The sequence below is a fragment of the Chenopodium album genome, chromosome 13 (genome assembly GCF_948465745.1).
Source record: "Chenopodium album chromosome 13, dcCheAlbu1.1, whole genome shotgun sequence".
Classification (NCBI taxonomy): Eukaryota; Viridiplantae; Streptophyta; class Magnoliopsida; order Caryophyllales; family Amaranthaceae; genus Chenopodium; species Chenopodium album.
The window spans coordinates 20,176,852-20,198,102 of NC_137846.1; the positions used below are offsets into that span (position 1 = coordinate 20,176,852).

At 35.7% G+C, this 21,251-nt stretch overlaps 1 protein-coding gene across 1 annotated transcript; it reads left to right on the forward strand.

Annotated features, from left to right (window-relative positions):
• The first annotated feature begins 19,894 nt into the window (after window positions 1-19,894).
• On the forward strand, window positions 19,895-21,250 carry LOC145575359 (uncharacterized). The gene has a single exon (XM_081633239.1). It carries the CDS (start codon window positions 19,895-19,897, stop codon window positions 21,248-21,250), a length of 1,356 nt encoding a protein of 451 aa, XP_081489365.1.
• The last annotated feature ends 1 nt before the right edge of the window (window position 21,251 follows it).

The window sequence follows — 21,251 nt, forward strand, 5'->3', positions numbered from 1 at the left end:
AACTGCTCTGTTTCCAATGCAAATATCATGGATTATTTGTTGTCACTTATGAATTTAAGCTAAGGTACAAATGAAATGAAAGCATTTTACTGTAGCACTCTAAATTTGCAAATGTTATATAGTCACATCACTCACATGAGATGAAAAATTAAGTTTATTTGGGCCCTGTTTAACAATTGGCTGTTGGCTGCTGGCTGCTGGTTGTTTAACTTGGTTTGTTTGATTGACTGTTAATATTGGCTGTTTGTAGTGGCTGTTTGACCATTTTTTGTATATAAATATGTTTAGTAAATCAATTGTTATCTGTTGGTTGCAACTATGCAAAATGACCTTAAATGATATTATTATGTGTTCTTATTAATTTATTATTAGTATTATTATTAATTACTTAATACTAGTTACTACGAGTAATTTTTAATTATTAATTATAATTACAAAACACTAACTATTAATTATTAATTACTGATTATTAATTTTATATTACTAATTACTAATTGTTAATTACTAACTATTAATTATTAAATACAAATACTAACTATTAATTATTAATTACTGCTCGTAACTACTAGTTATTAAGTACTAGGCACTAAGTATTATTAATTACTGATTATTAATTATATATTACTAATTACTAATTGTTGATTACTAACTAGTAATTATTAAGTACTAATAATTAATAATATAACTATTAATTATTAAGTACTACTTCCTCCGTCCCCGATTGATAGTCACTTTTGCCATTTTTGGGCACCCAAAATGTTAGTCACATTTGCTTTTTTCAAGGACCATTAATATTATTTTTTTTACCAAAATTCTCTAACATTTGCAAAAATATTTGTGCAAATTTAATTTTCCAATATAAATTTTACTTTCCCATGTACTTTAATTACTTTCTCTATTTACTTTTTTGCATATCCAATGTAAATTTACTTTTTCAATGTACTTTCTTTAATACTCCTTAATTCCCGTGATTTTTCTTCAAAAGTGACTATCAATCGGGGACGGAGGGAGTAATAATAACTAATTATTAATTATTAACTACTACTTATTAATTATTAACTATTAATTATCACCTATTAATTACTAATTTTTAAATACTAATTGCTAAATATTAATTATTACTTATTAATTATTAACTCCTAATTATTAATAGTAATTAAATATTAATTACTAACTACTAATTATTAATTATTAACTATTAATTAATAATTATTAATAATTAAAAATTAATTGGTAATTACTAATTATTAATTATTAATTAGTAATTATTAATTATTAATTATTAATTATTAATTAGTAACTGTTAATTGTTAATTGTTAATTATTAGTTATTAATTAGTAAAAATTAATTAGTACTTATTAATTATTAATTATTCATTGTTAATTATTAATTATTAGTTACTAATCACTAATTATTAATCATTAATCAAGGATAAAAAAGTAATTTGTTTAATAAAAAGCCAAAAGCAAAAACCAAAAAGCTAGTAAGACTAGCTTTTTTTTTTGGCTGAAAAGCCATTTACCAAACATATATTTTGGTTGTTTGACTAAAAGAAAAAAGCCAAAAGCTAAAACCTAATGAAAAAGCCAACCAAAAGCCATTTACCAAACAAGGCCTTGGTCTTTTATGATTTTGTAAAATTGAACCAATTTGAATGATTCAAAGGTGTTATTCTACTCACATTCTTTTGGGCAATTAGCAAAATTGTTATAAAAGTTAGCATCCTTGTGACATATTGGTATAAAAGTTATCGCCGGCAACATATTGGTATAAAAGTTAGCAAGTTGTGACAAATTGAAATAAATGTTAGTCATCGGCGACATATTAGTATAAAAGTTAACAAATTGCGACAAATTCATAAACATTAACAAGTTGTGACATTTAATTTCACCCTTCTTTTCTTGCCGAATGAGTTTTTTTTTTAAAATTTTTTGTTGTTGTTAATTATCATTTTATGCTAAATAATTCTCTCCTTCATGCTCATTCACCTAAGAAAATGGATGAATAATAACAAAAAAAAAAAAAAAAAAAAAAAAAAAATTGTGAGTTAAAAAAAAAAAAATCTCAAAAAATGAATGGAAAGAGAATTTTTTTATAATTTAATGTCTCAAAAGTTAAAATTGGCGTGTAATAAGTTGTAATATTTAAGAAGTTAGGAGCAAATATATAATATAAAATTGAGTACTGGAAAAAAAAAGCTCGATATAATGTTGAAAATATTTAATCAAAGAGTTTGATCTTATAATTTTTCTTGATTAATTCTTCTACATAATCTAGAATATTTCTCTATATTTTCCTATTTTCCCTTTTTTTGGGGCTTTTAATAGTGTCTAAAAAATTTACAATAAATATTGGGAGAATAAAAATTAATTTTTTTTTTAAAAAAGGTAAAGAAAAACAATAGATTTTAGCTACAAGAATAAGAATAATCATTTGTACAATATACGCTTATTATTCTAACAAGAAAGAGGGTTAAATGTCATCACTAATAAACTTTTAAACCAATATGTCATCACATGGTAACTATTATACCAATATGTCATCGGTGACTAACTTTTATACCAATCTGTCGCTGGCGATAACTTTTATATCAATATGTCACAAGGATTCTAACTTTTATACCAATTTGACTAATTGGCATTCTTCGATTTTATGGTTGCATACTTGCATTATTTTCATGAAACATAAATTTATAAAAGCTACCGTCATGGAACAAAAGCACGATATTTTGTTGGGGTTGTTCATCCCAACTCCCACATAGAAGAATTAATTAAAAAGAAAAGACTTCTTTATAAATGAGTACACACTCCAATTAATATGAGGTTTTTTGAGATGGTGCTCAAAAATAAATCCGTGCAGATTAGGTCCAAAATGGACAACATGGGTCAATATCATGTAACCCATTAATTAATTTCATTAATTTTAAATTAAAATAATTTTTATGAAAAAAGAAAGAAGATAAATAACTCTTAATCTTCCTAGCTCTTTGTTTCTTTTCCTAATACAAATTTGGTTTATATTATTTTTATTTCACATATATGTTTTTTGATTTTATATTTAAATTGATATTAGTGGATGTTGCGGGATGGTAAATGTTAAATTAGGCTTTAAGTTGAGTCTTTATATTGTAAAGACATTCAAATGTAAGGTTGGACCCAATTTTAGCACCTATGTGAATTTTTAAAAAATGGAGAAGGAGGAGGAGAGAGAGACATTGCTTAAAAGCCTTAAATCCACCATTATGGAGAAAGAGAGAGAGTTAGCTAATGAGGTTGAATTGAAGACGGGAAAAAAATAAAATGAAACTACTAATGGAGTTAGTTTTTTCATTCAAATTAATGATGTTTTGTATGTTTAGAATAAAGTAAGATATAAATAGTGAAAAAAGTTAAATCGTGTCAATAAATTAAACGGAGGCATCTTCTAAGATCTTCCCTTAATTATATAATATATGTGATTTGTATGTTATTCACATGCAGCTACTTTTTCTCCGTAATTTATTAAGTCGAAAAGAAATTGTCCAAATATTAGTAAACCTTTAACCTAGTTAATTATTTCATATCTAGAAAGATAAACTAATTAGTTCATATCATATTTGAAAAAATAAATTTGGACCATACTTTATTGCTATATGTGTGAATTTTTATTGTTAAATATCTTTAACGATGATTTTTTTTTTATATAAAATAATATATTTGTTAAATACTCATTAATACAAGTCTAATAAGATCCAATTCGACACAATATTTCCCTACGACTTAATATACATATAAAGTTAAAGTTTGGTTAAATCAAACAACCAATTCATAAAAAATTAATATTTAGATTAGATCAGGGGAGAACTACAAGTCTAAATGGAATCCGAGTAAGGTCATGTTCGCTTTAGCTTAAAAATATATTAAGTTAATAATATCAGTTTAATAAATACAATTTCATTTTAGTGAAAGATTAGAAACTTTAAAATAGGAAACATATTGGTAAATATAAATTCAGTTCAGTAAAATTAATTTCAATTCAATAAAAATAATTGAAGTGCAAAAAAAAAAAAAAAAAAAAAAAAATTAAAGCTCAGTAAAAATAATTTTAGTTCAGCAAACATAAGATAAAGTGAACAAGACCTTAATATTACATATCTTTGTTATAATGAGAGTTATGAAACGAGATTAGACAAAAACTTAGAAGATACATATGAACATATCAGAAATTCAGAATACCTTGCAACATAAGAGAACTAAGTTTGACTTGCTCTAAACTCAAATATTACATAAAATTAAATTGGAAAAATAGAAAAGAATAATCCCACCTTTAACATTTCTGCTCAAAATAATCCTACATTTGAGTATTCTGGGAATAATCCCACCTTTAACCCTTATCTTCCCAAAACAGTCCCTTTACCGATTTCTTAAGGTGGTGACCGGTTATATGGGGTGTTATGACATGTGTCAATTTTTAATTGGTTTTTTTAAATAACTAAAAAAAAAATTACTTCAAAAAAAAAAAAAAGCAGCCCCTCTCTTTCCTCTTCCCTCTCCCCAACTGAATTAGCCCCACACATGAGTACATGACACACCTATCCATTACTGTTCCTGTTCGCCGAAGCCGTCCCCACCCCTTTGCCCGCTGAACAGTCACATCCTCATCCCCTTCCCCGAATTCTCCTCCTCTTGCTATTAAGTGATTGTCTTCTCTGCCTCAAATCATTTGCACAAACCATCCAATCTATCATATAAAGTTGTGACTTCTAAAAGCAATCAAATTAAAGCTTTATTTTATGATCTTAATCAATTTTTATTGCCTTCTCATCTCACACTAGCAATTTTGTAGACACTGTGACTGATTTTTTTTGGACAGAAGTGTGAAGAAACTCAAAAGTTGGACATTGAAATTGAGTATAAATTATGGTCGAGGTTTTTTAAACTTGATTTGTAAATTAGATGGTGGGGGTGTGGTTTACTTGGGTTTCAAGGGGTTGGGGCTTCGATTCAGAGGTGTGGCCATGGGTTTCGAGTTTTCCGGGGAGGAGGTTCGCCGGTCCAGTCGGGTGGGGGTTAGATGAGAGGAGGTGAGGTGACAGTTTGGGGTTGAGGGGCCAGTTTGGTGGAGCTGCGGGGAAGGAAAAGAGGGGTTTTTTTTTGGGTGGTGGTTATGGTGGAGTGGTGATGGCTATAGAAGATAGTGGTTATGGTGTGTGTGGTTGTGTTGCTTTTAAAAATAAAAATTTAAAAAAAGAAAATTAACTTGTTGAACAGGTTATAGGTAAATGGGACTGTTTTGGGAAGATGGGGGTTAAAGGTGGGATTATTATCAGATTAATTAAAGGTGGAATTTTTTTGAGTCGAAGTGACAAAGATGGGATTATTCTTAACAATTTTTCCAATTAAATAATCTGATCTTGATCCAACCGAATTTGGATGCATGCAAAAATATGACTGAATTCGATTTATATCTGTTATAAACTAATTTACAACATAACAAAATATGAAACTCCACCATCATAACCTCAATGACTCATCACACAAAAACAATATGAATCTTGTTTGCAACCTCTTAGAAGTTCACACTACATAAACTATTTTTGTCTTTATTTATTTTATTTGTTTTCAGGAAAAACAGTGACATTACTAAAGTTCAACAAAAACAATAATAGAGCACTTTAGAGTTGCAAAATGCCAACCTAAAAACGTACTAGCTAAGAAAACCAAATAAACAATCGGCCCTAATCCAATTTAATTCACGGACCTTACATTATTGATTAGAGATATTTTATCGTTTCTCATCTAGTGTTGAAGATAATATTGGTCCTAGTCCCTTTAAGAAATTAAATTCGAAAAAGAAATGGCCCTATATTATGGTGTTAGAGATAATCGATTGGAAAATTGGTTAGTATTCTTAGGGGGTATTTGGTATGACTAACAGAAATTGAGTGGAAATAAAACAAATAAGTGAGAGGAAAGGAATTATTTAAATCTTATCTTTTTATTTATTTGGTTTAATCATGAAAAGGAATCGCTTAAATCTATTTATCTTTATTTTTGTTTGAGGAGGGTAAAGGTAATTGTTACATTAGGTTTAAGAGAGGTAACACATGCATGGGTGGAAACCATTACCCTTAGGTATGGTAATGTTCCGGGTACGGAGCCAAGGGTTCAGACTGGGACAGGCTGGGTTCAGCTGGTAACTTGCACAAGGGAACACACGTGACTGCCCTCGAAGGTGGCTCGAGGAACCCCTCTCCGATACTTAAGTTAGAATATGTTTAGAGAGAGAGAGAAAGTGTACTTATATAGAGAGAGAGTGTGCTATAACTTGTGTGTCTTACCTCTTTTTTCGTTATACTTTATCCCTTATTTATAGGTGTACGATCTCCTTCAAGGGGAGTCCTACTTGGTCAGCCTGCGGGTGTAAGGAATATTTCAAACAGTCAACTTTGAGCCCCACTATGATCATGCACTTAAGCGTGATGACGTCCAAAGGGAAGGAATCTAGAGATAAAAGAGTCGCCAACAAGTTTTAGGAACTTGTAAACCGTTCATGTAACACCCTAGAAATTCCTTTTCTTTAAAATACCTGTTTTTCTATTTTTAAAACTCAAAATAGGAAAATCTAAGACATTACCGCCACCTTGAAAACGGCTAAGGCAAATATCAAAGACACACAACGGAAGACTATCTTTAAAAACATTCAAGACAAGTCAACTTCAAAAGTCAACCAAACGAAAGTAAAGTCAAACCAAAGTAAAATGAATTCAACCTACAACTCGGAACCATTGTAGGCCTTATTAAAAACCAAACAACTTAAAAACCTTTGTGTTAGTCTCACAAACATAATATAAAATAATCAAAGCAATAAATCATATCGAATCTTATAGAAACTAAGTATGAATCGCTCTTCACTCATGCCCATCATGAATATGCTTCATCACCTGAAAAGCTCCTCTCTACTTGTCCCCACTACTCTCCATTAGAAATGGGTCATCGTAGGGTCAAAGTAAAGACAAGGTCAAACAAACATACAAACACACAATCAGCAATGCTGAGTACATAAGCGTAAATAAAACACACTAACATGCTTTCACCTATCATCACACAACTTACCTTGTTGCACCTGGTTACAAGTATACAACATACAACATGACCCTCAAATAAATAACTAATTTATTCATTTAGCATTTATTACGCATCGAATGAGTTTTCCCCCTAACCTGCCCCAATAAAGGGTTACTAACACGGGAGCTAACCGTGCCAGTATAAAAGAACCACTCGTAAGTGGCAGAATTCCTGCGCATAATAATAAAAAAGAAATATACAACGTCCTGTACTCCCAGCTATTAGAAGTTATGGTTTAATATAAAACCCTATAACTCCCCTCATATGTTCATACTCAAGGTATATACGTTCCAAGAGTTTTGGTGCGTAATTTCTTTCACTTTGCGTTATTTTATTAAATCATTATAACTTGCTGTAAATATGTTTTAAAACACCTAATTCAATGATTTAGACCACCTATAATCAATTTCCATCAACATATACTAATTTAGAAACCTAGGGTTTTTAATTTAGGGCTTTTTAAATCAAAACCAAATCTGAAAATTTATTTGCATAATACTTATAATCAAACATCATAAAATCATCACAAATATCCTAAAACATCAATTAATTAAAGGCTAGTTTAGGATTAAAGCAAAAGAATTAAAAAAAATAATTTTTTTTTCAAAAACCGCACGCACACAACCACCACGACACGCAGCTGGGCTGCTACCATGCCCGCCGGTGTCGCCACGGCAGCTGGCGTGCCGCTGGTGGTTGCGGCGGCGCACGGCGGTGAGTGGTGGTGGTGGTCGGCTGTGTGACATAAAATAAGGGGAAGGGGAATTAAGAAAGAAGAGGGAAAATAAGAGAGAAGGGAGAGAGAAAATTACCTTTGGGTATTCTTCACTCCGGGCAAAGTTCAATTTGTCCATGTATTGAATATTTATATCCCTTTTCTCTAGAAACCCTCCTAAACTTAAATTCCCTTCCTACCCTTAATTAATCCCTTTCCTATTCAATCTTATATTTGACTTTGACTTTAAAAATTTCCTTTTATAAAATCACATGCCCCAAACTATATTTTTCAATAATAAAATAAAGTATTTCCAAAATTATTAAATAAATAATTAAAATACCATAAATAATTCATTTCGAATTATTTAAATACTTTACGAAATACTTATTTAAATTAAAATACGTATAAAAATACGGGGTATTACAGTCTACCCCCCTTAAAAGAAGTTTCGTCCCGAAACTTGGGTAACGAAATTCAAACTTTTTCCTCACTTTGTATAATATTGCTATACTTTTTTTATCATAATTTCACCTTGTAGTAACACTTTAAGATCAAAATTATTCAAAATACTCGTTAAAATTGTGCAAAAAGCACAAAGATAACTAAAAATATGGGGAAAAAGCACGAAATTCTACCGCATTCTACCCCATTAAACAAAACGAGATACGTCCCCGTAACTCAACATACCTGAAACAACTCGGGATATTTCTTTTTCATCTCATCTTCAGCTTCCCAAGTTGCTTCCTCATACTCTTGGTTAGTCCATAGCACTCTAACAATCTTAACATTCTTATTGCGTGTACTACGCACTTTACTGTCAAGGAACTTGATAGGTCTTTCCTCATAGGTTAAGCTTTGATCTAACTCAATGGTTTCAGGTTGTAGCACATGAGACTTATCTGGGATATACCTCCTTAACTGAGATACATGAAATACATCATGTACTTTAATTAACTCCATAGGTAAGGCCAACCTATAAGCTACTTCGCCTATCCTTTGTAGTATTTCATATGGACCAATGTACTTTGGACTAAGCTTTCCTTTCTTTCCAAACCTCATCACTCCTTTCATTGGTGACACTTTCAACAACACTTTGTCACCAACCTCAAATTCTTCTTCTCTACGCTTCAAATCTGCGTAGCTCTTTTGACGGTCTTGAGCTGCTTGAATTTTAGCTTGAATCTCCCTCACTTGTTTGACTGTATCCTCAATCATTTGAGGCCCTAAGATCATTGTTCCACTTATGTCGTTCCAACAAATTGGAGTGCAACACTTTCTTCCACATAAACCCTCAAATGGAGCCATGCCTATGCTTGCATGGTAACTATTATTTCTTCCCATCCCCCTTGAAAGTCTATAACATAAGCCCTCAACATATCTTCCAAGGTTTGTATGGTTCTTTCAGTTTGTCCATCTGTGGTAGGGTGAAATGATGTACTCATCTTTAGTGTTGTACCAAAGTTTTCCTGCACACTTTTCCAACATTTTGAAAGAAACCTAGAATCTCTATCAGACACAATATCTTTTGGAACTCCATGTAATCTCACTACGTTCTTGATGTAAGCTTTTGCAAGTTGCTCCATCATCCAGGTCTCCTTCATTGGTATGAACACCGCAGATTTTGTAAGTCTACCCAAATGGTGTCATTTTTGCTCTTTGACTTTGGGAGGCAAGTCACAAAGTCCATTGATATACAATCCCACTTCCATCCAGGAATTTCCAATGATTGCACAGTTCCCTGTGGTCTCTTGTGCTCTATCTTCACCTTTTGACAAGTCAAACACTTTGCTACAAATTCCGCAACCTCATTCTTCACTCTAGGGCACCAATACACCTTTTTCAAATCCTTATATAGTTTGTCCCTTCCTGGGTGCACTGAGTATGGTGTATTGTGACCCTCTTCCATTAATTTTCTTTTAACCTTCTCACATTTCTGTAGTACACACCAACGACCTTTGTACCTTAAACTCCCATCTTCATGAATTTTGAAATCTGCAGCTTTGCCTTGTTTTATCTTCTCGCGAATCCTATCCAACTTCACATCTCCTGCTTGATTTTCCCTTATCTCATCAAATACTGTTGGTTGGATGCTTAGGTTCGCAAGTATGCCTACTGGTTGACGAGGGTGAAAACTAGGTCGTTGACTAATCCTCCCTAAGTCAAACTAAATTTATAAACACTTCACAAACCTAAATAAAAGTATAAAGGTAAGTCAAGGGTCGAACCCAAAGGAACGGTAATGTTCAAGCGCTCTCAATTATGCGCCCAAGCTAGGTTAAAGTCGAAGGGTAAAGAGGTAAAACTAACAAATAACAAACAAAGAATCAAATAAATAAAACACTAGGAATGGGGATCAACAAGTAATCATGACAATTGCAACAGCTTGGGACAAACATGCTAATCAAAGGTTGTAAAAACTAATGATAAGAGCTATCAATTGGAATCAAAGAGCTATCTCCTAATCGTTAAGCTAGATGTCTCTACGAATAACAAACTAAGAGAATCACAATCCAAACCAATAGATAATTGCAATTCCTAAAGCAATTGGTCGTGTCATTAGCAATTACAATGCAATCTAGCATAATTCTCAAGGCCTAATCAAATTACACACATACAAACTTACATTAATCACTTTAATCTCAACAATCAATCAACATAATTCCCAAATTAATCACAATCAATCAATCACACAAGTTTCACCCAATCCCTAGCCAAACAACTACTCAAGAATCATCATCTAACAACAAACAACTAAGAAATAAAGAATCAACAAAATATGAAGAACAATTACACTAATGAAGATCAAACATCAAAATCAAACCAAGCAAACATGAATCTAAATAAAACAATAAGATGAGATAGAGTTATAAATGCTCATTAATAATAGAGAAAATCTTCAACACAATTGTCACCCTTGTATCATCAATCTCTCAAATCACCATTGAAATCTCTCACTTTATATCTCTAAATCTACTCCTAAACTACCCTAAAACTAGAGAGAGAAACTCTCAACTAAGCTAAAATTATGATCAAAATTATGTCTAAACTTCTTTGATGATTCTCTCTCTAGAAATGAAGGAAATCTATATATAGTAAATCTAACTAAAAAGTTAGTTAGACGTCCAAAAGAGACCTCAAAAGGCGCCACCTCTCACTCCATAGCGCGTCCACAACAAAATGGGTACGGAAACAGGGAAGAGAGAGTGCTCGGCTGCTCCTGGCTCGCGTGCGGCCGCGCCATGCACCTGCGCGGCCACTCCTCCTGCGCGCACGGCCGCGCCATGGGAGCAGGGCATGTCCTCTTGTGCGCTCGAAGATGACCCCGTGAGCTCCGGATGATGCATGATTTAGGCAGTTTCTAGGAGCCATCTTGGTAGGTTCAACACCGCCATTTCACGTCCATGTGGTATGAGGGTGGAACCTTGAAGACTTAACTCTTGCACACCTTTGCTTTTAGGCTTCAAAGGGAGGGACCGGGACACATCTTTGGCTTGAAAACCCCAAGAGAATGCCATTGAGCCCCTCGAACATCACCAAATTTCTAGAATCAAAGGAAAACAAACAAGTAAAGAGGAAAATGCAAAATAAACTAGGAAAAACAAGAAAATAAGAAAGTAACTAAGGAAAAAGCAAAATAGAGAAAATACAAGTAAAGTTAGAGAAAAAGAGGTAAAAAGAGAAGTAAAAGTAATGAAAAATCATCCTAAAAGAATCTAAATGAGTGCCATAAATGATACTCATCACTGGCACTCCCCAATCTACAACTTCTAGGTTCATTTTCCTCATTTCTCTACATAACTCATCGACCACTATCAAAGTATTCAATTCAAGACTAGTCTTACGACTTAGAGCATCCACAACTACATTTGCTTTCCCTTCATGATATTGTATGTCTAAGTCATAATTTGTCGTATATTCCAACCATCTCCTTTGGCGTGAGTTTAAATCCCTTTGAGTGAAAATGTATTTTAAACTCTTATGGTCTGTATAAATCTTACACTTCACCCCATACAAGTAATGCCGCCAAATCTTTAGTGCAAAAATGATTGCAGTTAATTCTAAGTTATGATTTGGGTAATTTACTTCATAGTCTTTAACTGCCTTGATGCGTAATCACCTTTCCATTTTACATAAGTACACATCCCAAGCTATTATTGGATGCGTCACTATATACATCATAGATCCCACTATCGTCCGACAGTGTGAGCACTCATGCTGTAATTAACTTCTGTTTCAAGAGTTGGAATGCTTCCTCACACTTGTCATTTCACTCAAACTTTTTGTCCTTCTTCATTAGAGTGGTCATAGGTTTAGCAATGTTTGAAAAATCCTTCACAAAACGCCTATAATACCCTGCTAAACCTAAGAAACTCCTAATGTCAGACACAGTTTTCGGTGTAGGCCAACCTTTCACTAATTCAATCTTTGCTGGATCTAATTCTACTCCATTCTTAGACACAAAGTGACTTAGAAACGCTACTTTCTCCAACCAAAATTCACATTTGGAGAACTTTGCATAAAGCTAGTTTTCCCTCAATGTTTGTAGAATTGCCCTTAGGTGTTCTACATGTTCCTCCTTGCTCTTCGAATACACCAGTATATCATTTATGAATACTACCACAAACTTATCCATAAATGGATGGAACACCCTATTCATCAAATCCATAAAGATTGCTGGAGCATTTGTCAATCCAAATGGCATAACTGTAAACTCATAATGCCCATATCTTGTTCTAAATGCAGTCTTGGGAACATCTTCATCTGCAATTCTCAATTGATGATTACCAGACCTCAAATCAATCTTAGAAAACACTGTTGCCCCTCTCACTTGATCAAACAGGTCATCAATCCTTGGCAATGGGTACTTGTTCTTTATTATTACGTTATTCATCTCCTTGTAATCAATACATAGCCTCATACTTCCATCGTTTTTCTTAACAAACAAGACTGCGCTCCCCAAGGTGATGCACTTGGTCTAATGTATCCTTTTTCCAATAAAACCTACAATTGCTCCTTTAACTCACTCATTTCTGCAGGTGTCGCTCGATATGGTGCCTTGGAAATTGGTGATGTCCCTGAGACTAATTCTATTGTGAAATTAATTTCCCTCTTAGGTGGCATTCTAGGGATCTCCTCTGGAAATACATCCTAGAATTCATTCACCACCTCTTTATCCTCCAGTTTTGTTCTCTCCTCATAATCCATGTTTCTCACACTATAAAAATATACTGGATGTCCTTTCTTAATGTACTTTGCCATCTTTAACACCGATATTATCCTTGGGCACTTGGTCTCACCATGCATCCAATATGTTACCGACTCACTTTCACTTGTACTCATTTTTACTTTCTGCGATTGACAACTGATTTCTGTACTGTACTTGCTCAACCAATCCCTTCCTAGAATGAGATCAAATTCACTCAATCCAAACTCGATGAGGTTAGACAGAAATACTTTTCCCTCGATTTCTAAAGGCATATCCCTAAAGGTTTTGGTACATTTTACTACCCCACCCGTGGGAATGGTTATAGGCAAGTCTACTACTTCTACAGCTTTCAAATAGTCTGATAGTTTCGAAACAATGGTCTTTGAAATGAAAGAAAAAGTTGCACTAGAATCAAACAAAACTTTAACAAGAATAGAGTTAATAGAAAAAGTACCAGTGATGACATCTTTTGTGGAATTGGCCTCATGCCTACTCATTACATTCAACTTACATGCAGCTCCTGCCTTCACTTGGTTATTCCCAATATTATTGTTGTTGCCCTTTGCTCCATTCTACTACACTCCTTTATTCCCAGAATAGTTGTTGTTCTCTTAAAAGTGCCTTTGGGACCCTCCTGAATTGTTATTCAGCTTGTTTCGATTAGGATCCTTAGAGAAACACTCATACTCCCTATGTTCCAGCTTATTGCAAGCACAACAAATAACTAGGGTAGCCATCACAATCTTTCCTAGGGTGGTTATTCTTGCACCTTTTGCAAAAATAACGCCTTCCATCCTTGTTACTCCCTTGGTTAAAGTTCTTAGATCCCCCATTGAAATTTCGTCCCGCTTGACGATTGTTACTTTGGGAATAATTGTTGTTGTGGAAGTTGTTGTTGTTATGGTGGTATTTTTGCTTCTTAAAACCGTTCTGGTTACCCTGTTGGTTTCCAGAATTTTGTCCCACCTCTTTTCTCTTCTCCTTCCCTTCTATTTCAGCTAATTCTTTCTTCTTCTTCTTCTTCTTCTTCTTCTTCTTCTTCTTCTTCACTTCTAGTGCATAAAGGTGTGCGGCTCTCTCATACACTTTATCCAAGGTTTTGAATACTTGTCCACATAACTTTAGCTGCAAATCAGTAGTCAAGCCACTCTCAAATTTCCTACCCTTTGCTTTTTCTGTAGTTATAGATTCTTCAGCAAAACAAGACAACTCGATAAACTTTGTATATTACTCCGTTCCTGACATATCTTACATTTTAAGATTTGAAAATTCTTCAGCCTTTTGCTTCTGCAAGAAGCTAGGGTAAAACTTATCTCTAACCTTCTCCTGGAACTTTGTCCAATTAAATCCTGGTAATGCTTTAATGGTAGCTTCATTTTGTTGCCACCAAAGGTCAGCTTCACTTCTCAGGTAATAAGTAGCATAACCAACTTTAGAATTTTTTGGGCACCCAACTGCCTCAAACAGTTTCTCAAACTCCCTTAACCAATTTTCCAATATGGTTGGGTCAGGCTCTCCCTGATTGGTTGGTGGTTTGCTTTGTGCCACGTTCTTGAATAGTTCACCCTAATCATCCCCATTGTTAGTCGAGTTGTTGGGCAATAGCTGTAATTGTCTCACAACTTCACTCAACTCTCCTCCATCTTTGTGATAGGAATGGTGTCCTTCGAACATGAGTATTATTCCGATAGAGGGTTCGGAATTATTAAAAAGCTAATTATTCAGTGAGGTCAAGTGATTGGAATGCCTAGGTGGAGGCCGCTTTCGATCAGTAATATTAATGAGTAATTAATATTACAACTTAATCTTGATTGAACCCTTCGGGTCACACCCAAGGAACTAATGGACCGACGCGACGAATTAATCCGAAAGGAATTAATGAGTCACTCGAGTATTGTGAACAAAGACATCAGATTCTGAGCTTAGAGCGTTGGAACCGAATCTTAAAAGTCGAGCCAAAATTTAGGAATTGGCGAGACGGGAAAATGCTTCAAGTAACAAGTAAAAACCCTAGCCGCGTGAAAGGCTAGGAAAGCGCGCCAAATAGAAGTGCGCCACGTGGCAGCCACCATGGTGGCGGCGTGCCACGTGGCAACGCGCCACGTGGCAGCGTACCATGTTAGCAATGCCATGTGGCAACGGACTGTGGACCTGGTTGGCAGGTCATGGATGCGGGCCAAAAGGTGGCGGCCCAACCGAACCTTACTTGGGGCTCAAGGTTGGGTGCCACATGGTTAGATCACAATGCATGTGAGTTGCCTTGGGGAGCAAGTGAGGAAGTGGTCCTTACCTAACCATGTAACACTTATTACTTTGTTATTTCTTGGTTTATTTAACTAAGGATTGAATTCAACATTCTTTCTATGTGGGATCTTTTTGTGAAAAAGTCCCACATTGAAAGATGAGTGGAATTCACAAGGAAGCACTCCTTATAAATAGCCAAGGCATACCTTGGGATTGTTCACTTGAGTAAGGTGTTAGAAAAGGCATCTCCATTGAGGAAACTTTAAACACATATAGTTACTCGAGTATTAGGTCGGGCTTAGCTAACCTCTAAGCATTGGACCTTGTCGGGGTCGTGTTGTGGGTGGAATTCCGTTGGAGATTTTCGTGCAAGCGAAGCTAAAAGCTTTCCGAAGTAAGAGCTCTTGTTGAGAGCGAAGCACGGGTGAAAGGTAATAATCTTTCCTTAATTCTTGTTGTTTAAGTTAATTATATCTTGTGATTATATTAATTGTGAGTGTGGTCTTGGCTCGGGTTTTCTTCCGCGGTGAGTTAGACTCATCGATACCCACTAGCGGTATCGGTTATTATAATCATAATTTTCAAGGTGTTTTTATGGCTTAATTTTTCTGGTTTTATGTTGCTAATTAGATTAGTAGCTCTATTTTATTATTTGAAGCCCGTATTAGAGCTGTCTTTAGCCCAAAACCTAGATTTTCGCCCAAAAAAGTGAATTTTGGGTGGAAAACGTGTTCTGGAAATGATTTTACCCTTTTAGGACTGTGTTTTTTGCCAAAATCCGACCAGAAATGCCTTTTTCGAGGGATTTTTCATTTTGACGAAGAATTTTAAGTCTTTCTAACCTTGAATCTTAATGGCATATTTATGGTGGTTATGTATTTGGTTCTTTCCATAATTTTTCAGCAACTTTAAACCTCTTTGAGCATGGTTACTTTGTAGTAATTGGTGCTTGAAAGATTGGTTCATATTTTCACATAATTGCAAATCCATTGCATTAAGTGTGAAAAATTTGTTCTTTGATGCTTATAAGTACTAAAGATTCAATCTTTAATTGTTTAAGTGATTGAAACTTTGAGTTACTAAATTCCATGATTTTTTGGTTGAACTTTTGATTTAATCATGTATTGAGTTGTTTGGAATCATAAAGTTTGAATCTTGTGATAGAAATTTCATATATCTTCATATTGGAAGATATAATTTTTCAAGGATTCACAAGTTAAAGTTGGAATCTTTATTTGAATATTTGTGTTCATAATTCCAACCCCCCTTTATTTTGTCAAAATCTCATGATTAATTTAAATATATTAAATTAATAGTGAGTTATTATCCTTGTTCATTTTATTGCACTAAGTTAAACCAATTTAATTAAAGATCGGTTTTTGGAAATAATTTTGGTTATGTGCACCTTGATTAATATTTTAATTTAAGTTGGACTTGTATTAATTTTTCATTTTGGCTCATTTTATTAATTGGAAAATTAATTTAAAGTTAATTATTTAGTCACGCAAAATTGGGTTAAAAACCCAGGGGATATTGCACGGGAATCGAGGGCAAAGCATCCCTTGGTGTGCGTGGACATTGCTTGCGAAACAATGTGGTGCAATGAGCACTCCAAGTCTTGGTGCTAGGCACTTAAACATTTTGAACTACGTATTTTTTGTGTTCTCTTACCGTTTTAATTATTTTAATTAATTGTTTTCGTTTTAATTATTTTAATTAAATTTTGAGGCTAGGCCTTGGTTTTGGGGCGGCATTGGCAAAATTTAATTTTGGCAAAATTTTGGGTTTACTGACTTAATTAATTAGATTAATTAAGATTGATGCGGAATTTAGTGGGAGCTTCAATATTAATTGCGCTAAATTACATAATCGGTTAAACAACTTTGACTAGTTTTAATTAGGCGTGTTAATTGGATTAACGACCTAAATTAGTTACTAGTTTTCGCGTGTTTGTGCATTGTTACTTGTTTATCGTTGTTAAATGCATAGGCCATTCAAAAATAGTTAATGGATGAATGGAATGTATATTCTCCAGCAGGTTTTATAAAAATGGCAACTAGTGGGGCCCGATTAGGATAAAAAATACGGATTGCGATCCGTGATGTATTTTTGTAAAATCTAAATACGGTCTGCGAACCATTGAGTATTTTTGTATCTTATTTAGATTATTCCTAATTGTAGATACTAGTATTTGCATAATTATGGTCATGTCTTGAAGACGGAGGTTCTTGGAAGACGAAACCATGAAGTTGCAAAAGTCGTCCCTTGAAGACTCAAGGGGTCATGCTAGTTGTATATATATACATGTATATATATATATATATGTATGTATGTGTATATATATACATGTATATATATATATATATATATATATATATATATATATATATATATATATATATATATATATATATATATATTCATGATTATATATATGTGTGATTTATATGTTAGATGCATGTTTAGGATTTTGAATGTTAGGATGATTAATTAAGTTCACTTAAATCAATCAACATAGAAACCCTAGGTCCCTAAAATATTGAGTAAAATTTGCCATTCCAAAACAACACTTTTTGACCTATTGAGAGTAGTGATGGGGTACGCCAAAACGAGGCATCACATAAGGGGGTGGCCGAATAAAAATTCAACAAAAGCACACCGAAGCTGAACAACTCGGCCACACCCACTCGAATGTCTAAGAACCCTACCCAAAGGGGGGCACAATATACAAGCCGAGTAGAATGTCAAGCAGGGGCATTCCCTAGCTAAACTACTCAGCCATGCAGACCAAGTGGTCGATGAATCCATTCGGCCCTATAACGGATGGACGGATGAACATCAGGTAGTCCTAAAAGTCGCCCAAGGTATTTTTATCCAAGCGGGGAAAGGGCATGCCTAGATGTACGAGCCCTTAAAAATTTGCAAGTTGAGAAATACTTGAAATTTCATGAGTACATCTGAGAGATAATGTCAAAGGATGAATCAATACCAACAAAAAAAAAAAAGAAGTAAAAGTGACTGTCGTCCAATCACACTTGCATAATTGTATATACTACTTCATGATAATTGTACACGGCATGTGAGGGAAATATGGCCTTGGAGTTCCTAGGCGACATCCTTGCCAAGAGAAATAACAAAGCTCGAACTTGTGAGCATACTGAATCGGCATGATTGCCGAACCTTCAGATCTACCTCGGCATCATGATAGACTAAGTATGTAAACGATATGCTTGGAAGAACAAGCATAGCAAGTTCCTAAACGGTTATAAAGACCGTTCAGCTAGAATGAGTGCTGAGCATGCCTTCCAATAGCATCCAACATTCAAAAAGTAAACGGTCGAGTGCCGAGCTTGATATGATGAGGAAGCCAAATTGCATGATTATTGAGCTGGTGTATAGGATGATATCTGGGCGTGACCGATATCTTGCGAAAGCACACGACCAAATCACAAGAAGATGCTGATATGTTACAGAAAGAGGACATGTCGGCCTGCCGCAATTTAACACGTGGCAACAGAAGCTCAACACTTGGCACAAAAGGCTCTGCATGGATGAGAGCCACCTGTCAAGGTAAACTATTATAAATAGTTGGTAAGACCTCATTAATGGGGGCATTAATTACTCTCTCTCTAATCTCTCTCTACTTTCTCTCTCTTACTTATCTTCTTTTCTCAAACACTTTCTGACTTTATCATCGGAGTGGTTATCCCCGGATCACCCCGGGGTTAGCTAACTTCTTCTCATTGTGTAGGTTCTCAGCTTGCCGATAGGGGTATCAGAATCTCAGGTCCGAGTTCCTGGAGGAGTCGGGATCAGACAGAAACAATTTGGCGCTAGAAGGAGGGGACAGTTGATCACTTCTATCGCCTAAGAACCTCACACAAAATATATATACAACAACAATAATCATGGCCGGAAACAATTTTAACAATGGAATACCAGTAGGACAACCCCAGGTGGAGATAGTAGATGAATCCCATACCCTAGAGGGTAATCAGTTCCATATGCCGATAACCCCCCCTACAGGAGGGGGGGAGGCAGAGGATCCTATGGCGGCATTCACTCCAGATGAATTGGAAACAGCCGCAAGGGTGATGAGTGCAATGAGTAAGAAGAGAAAGGAGGCTGAGGCGGCACGGGCTGAAAGAGAAGCTGCCCAGGCCGATAGAGGAACATCGCACCGTCACCAGGAGGAACAACACAATCAGCTGGAGAACTCGTCAAGGAGACCCCGACATGAGTCGTCAGAAAGGACGCACACAACATCACGGCAGGATGAGCAATCCTCGAGTCGTGTTGTGGATACCAGAACTCAGCAGCAAAGAAGCTCGCAAGTAGCAGGTCAAGCAGTACGCACGGTAGTGCAGTTAAGGGCATCCCCATTTGCCCAGCACATCTTAGATCAACCAATGGAGAAGGTGAAAATGCCGACTTATAGATATGATGGAAGAGGGGATCCGGCAAGATTCATAACGTCTTATGAGGGACACATGATGCTGTACACAAACTCAGATGCAGTTTGGTGTAAGGTCTTTCCGACAACTTTGATTGGGGCTGCAGCCGATTGGTTTAACAACCTTGAAGTTGGATCAGTAGATAGCTTTGAAAGACTGACTGAGATGTTTGTAGGGCAATATGTCAGTAATAGCGTAAGGCAGAGAACTTCTGGAGAATTGATGGCCGTGGAGCAGAAACCAGATGAATCTCTGAGGGATTACATCAGGAGATTTAACAATGAAGCAAACACTATTCCGAAGTTACAACAGGAGATAGTCGTGATGGCTTTGATGAATGGGTTAGTTGATTCGGATTTCAAAAGGTATCTTACAAGGAAGAGTCTGCCGACATTGGCGGCAGCGTTCAGCAAAGCTCACGATTACATAAAGAGCGAGGAGCTGTTGAAGACGAGTAGCAGGCATATGGTGGCTGGAAAGGGGCAAAGTCAAAATGAGGGGACCTCGTCTGGAGGGAGCAGGCCGAGAGCTCCTGCCCCAGGAAGGGGAGGAGGAAGTCGGCAAGATACCAGACCGACAAGGCTGCCAATGAGATACAACACCTACACCCCCCTGAATACACCAAGGGCTGCAATCTACTCAGTGAATCAGAACAGAGAAGATTGGTCAAGGCCGATTCCCATGAAAGCAAGGTCGAGGGACGTGAAGAAGTACTGTATGTTCCATAGGGATGTGGGGCATTATACAGAAGAGTGTACCCAATTGAAGGACAACATTGAGGAGTTGATCAGGAAAGGGCACCTAACACAATACCGATTGAATACCGGCAGAAATCAGCAACCAACACAAACAGTTGAGAGGCAGCAGATAGAAGCGGGGCCCGAAAGGACACAGGGGAGGATAGTCCGACAAGGGGATGCAGGAGTACCACCGTTATCTACAGGAAGAGTGGATGTGATAACGGGGGGGCCGATTTATGGAGGGACGATTAGTGGAGCGAAGAAGCATCTAGCGGAGCACCGTCATCTAGTTTGTGCTTTAGATGTAGATGATCGTCCTCGGCCGGCATCAATACCACAAGTTGTATTTACGGAAGAAGATGCACGAGGTGTAGTGTTCCCACATGATGATCAGTTAGTCCTGATAACCAAGATCAATGGGGCTGACATCAAAAGGGTGCTGGTGGATGGAGGTAGCTCAGCGAACGTGTTGTTTATGCAGGCTTTTACCGAAATGAATATAGGAAGGCAATACTTGAAACCGGTATCATACCCTGTGATCGGTTTTAATGGGTCGACAGTGAGGCCAGAAGGGAGCATTGTGTTGCCTGTAAGGATTGGTGATGGACCACAAGCGAGGGATGTGATGGCAGAGTTTTTGGTGATAGGTGTCAAGTCGGCTTATAACGCAATTATCGGCAGACCGATAATTCATGACATGCAGGCTGTTGTATCAACATACCATTTGGCAATAGCCTATGTATCAAACTTGGGAGCTGTGGAAAAGGTGTATGGAGGTTAGG

What these genes read in the sequence shown, in the direction of transcription:
- LOC145575359 (XM_081633239.1), top strand. Translation starts at nt 19,895, where the DNA reads ATGTTTGTAGGGCAATATGTCAGTAATAGCGTAAGGCAGAGAACTTCT.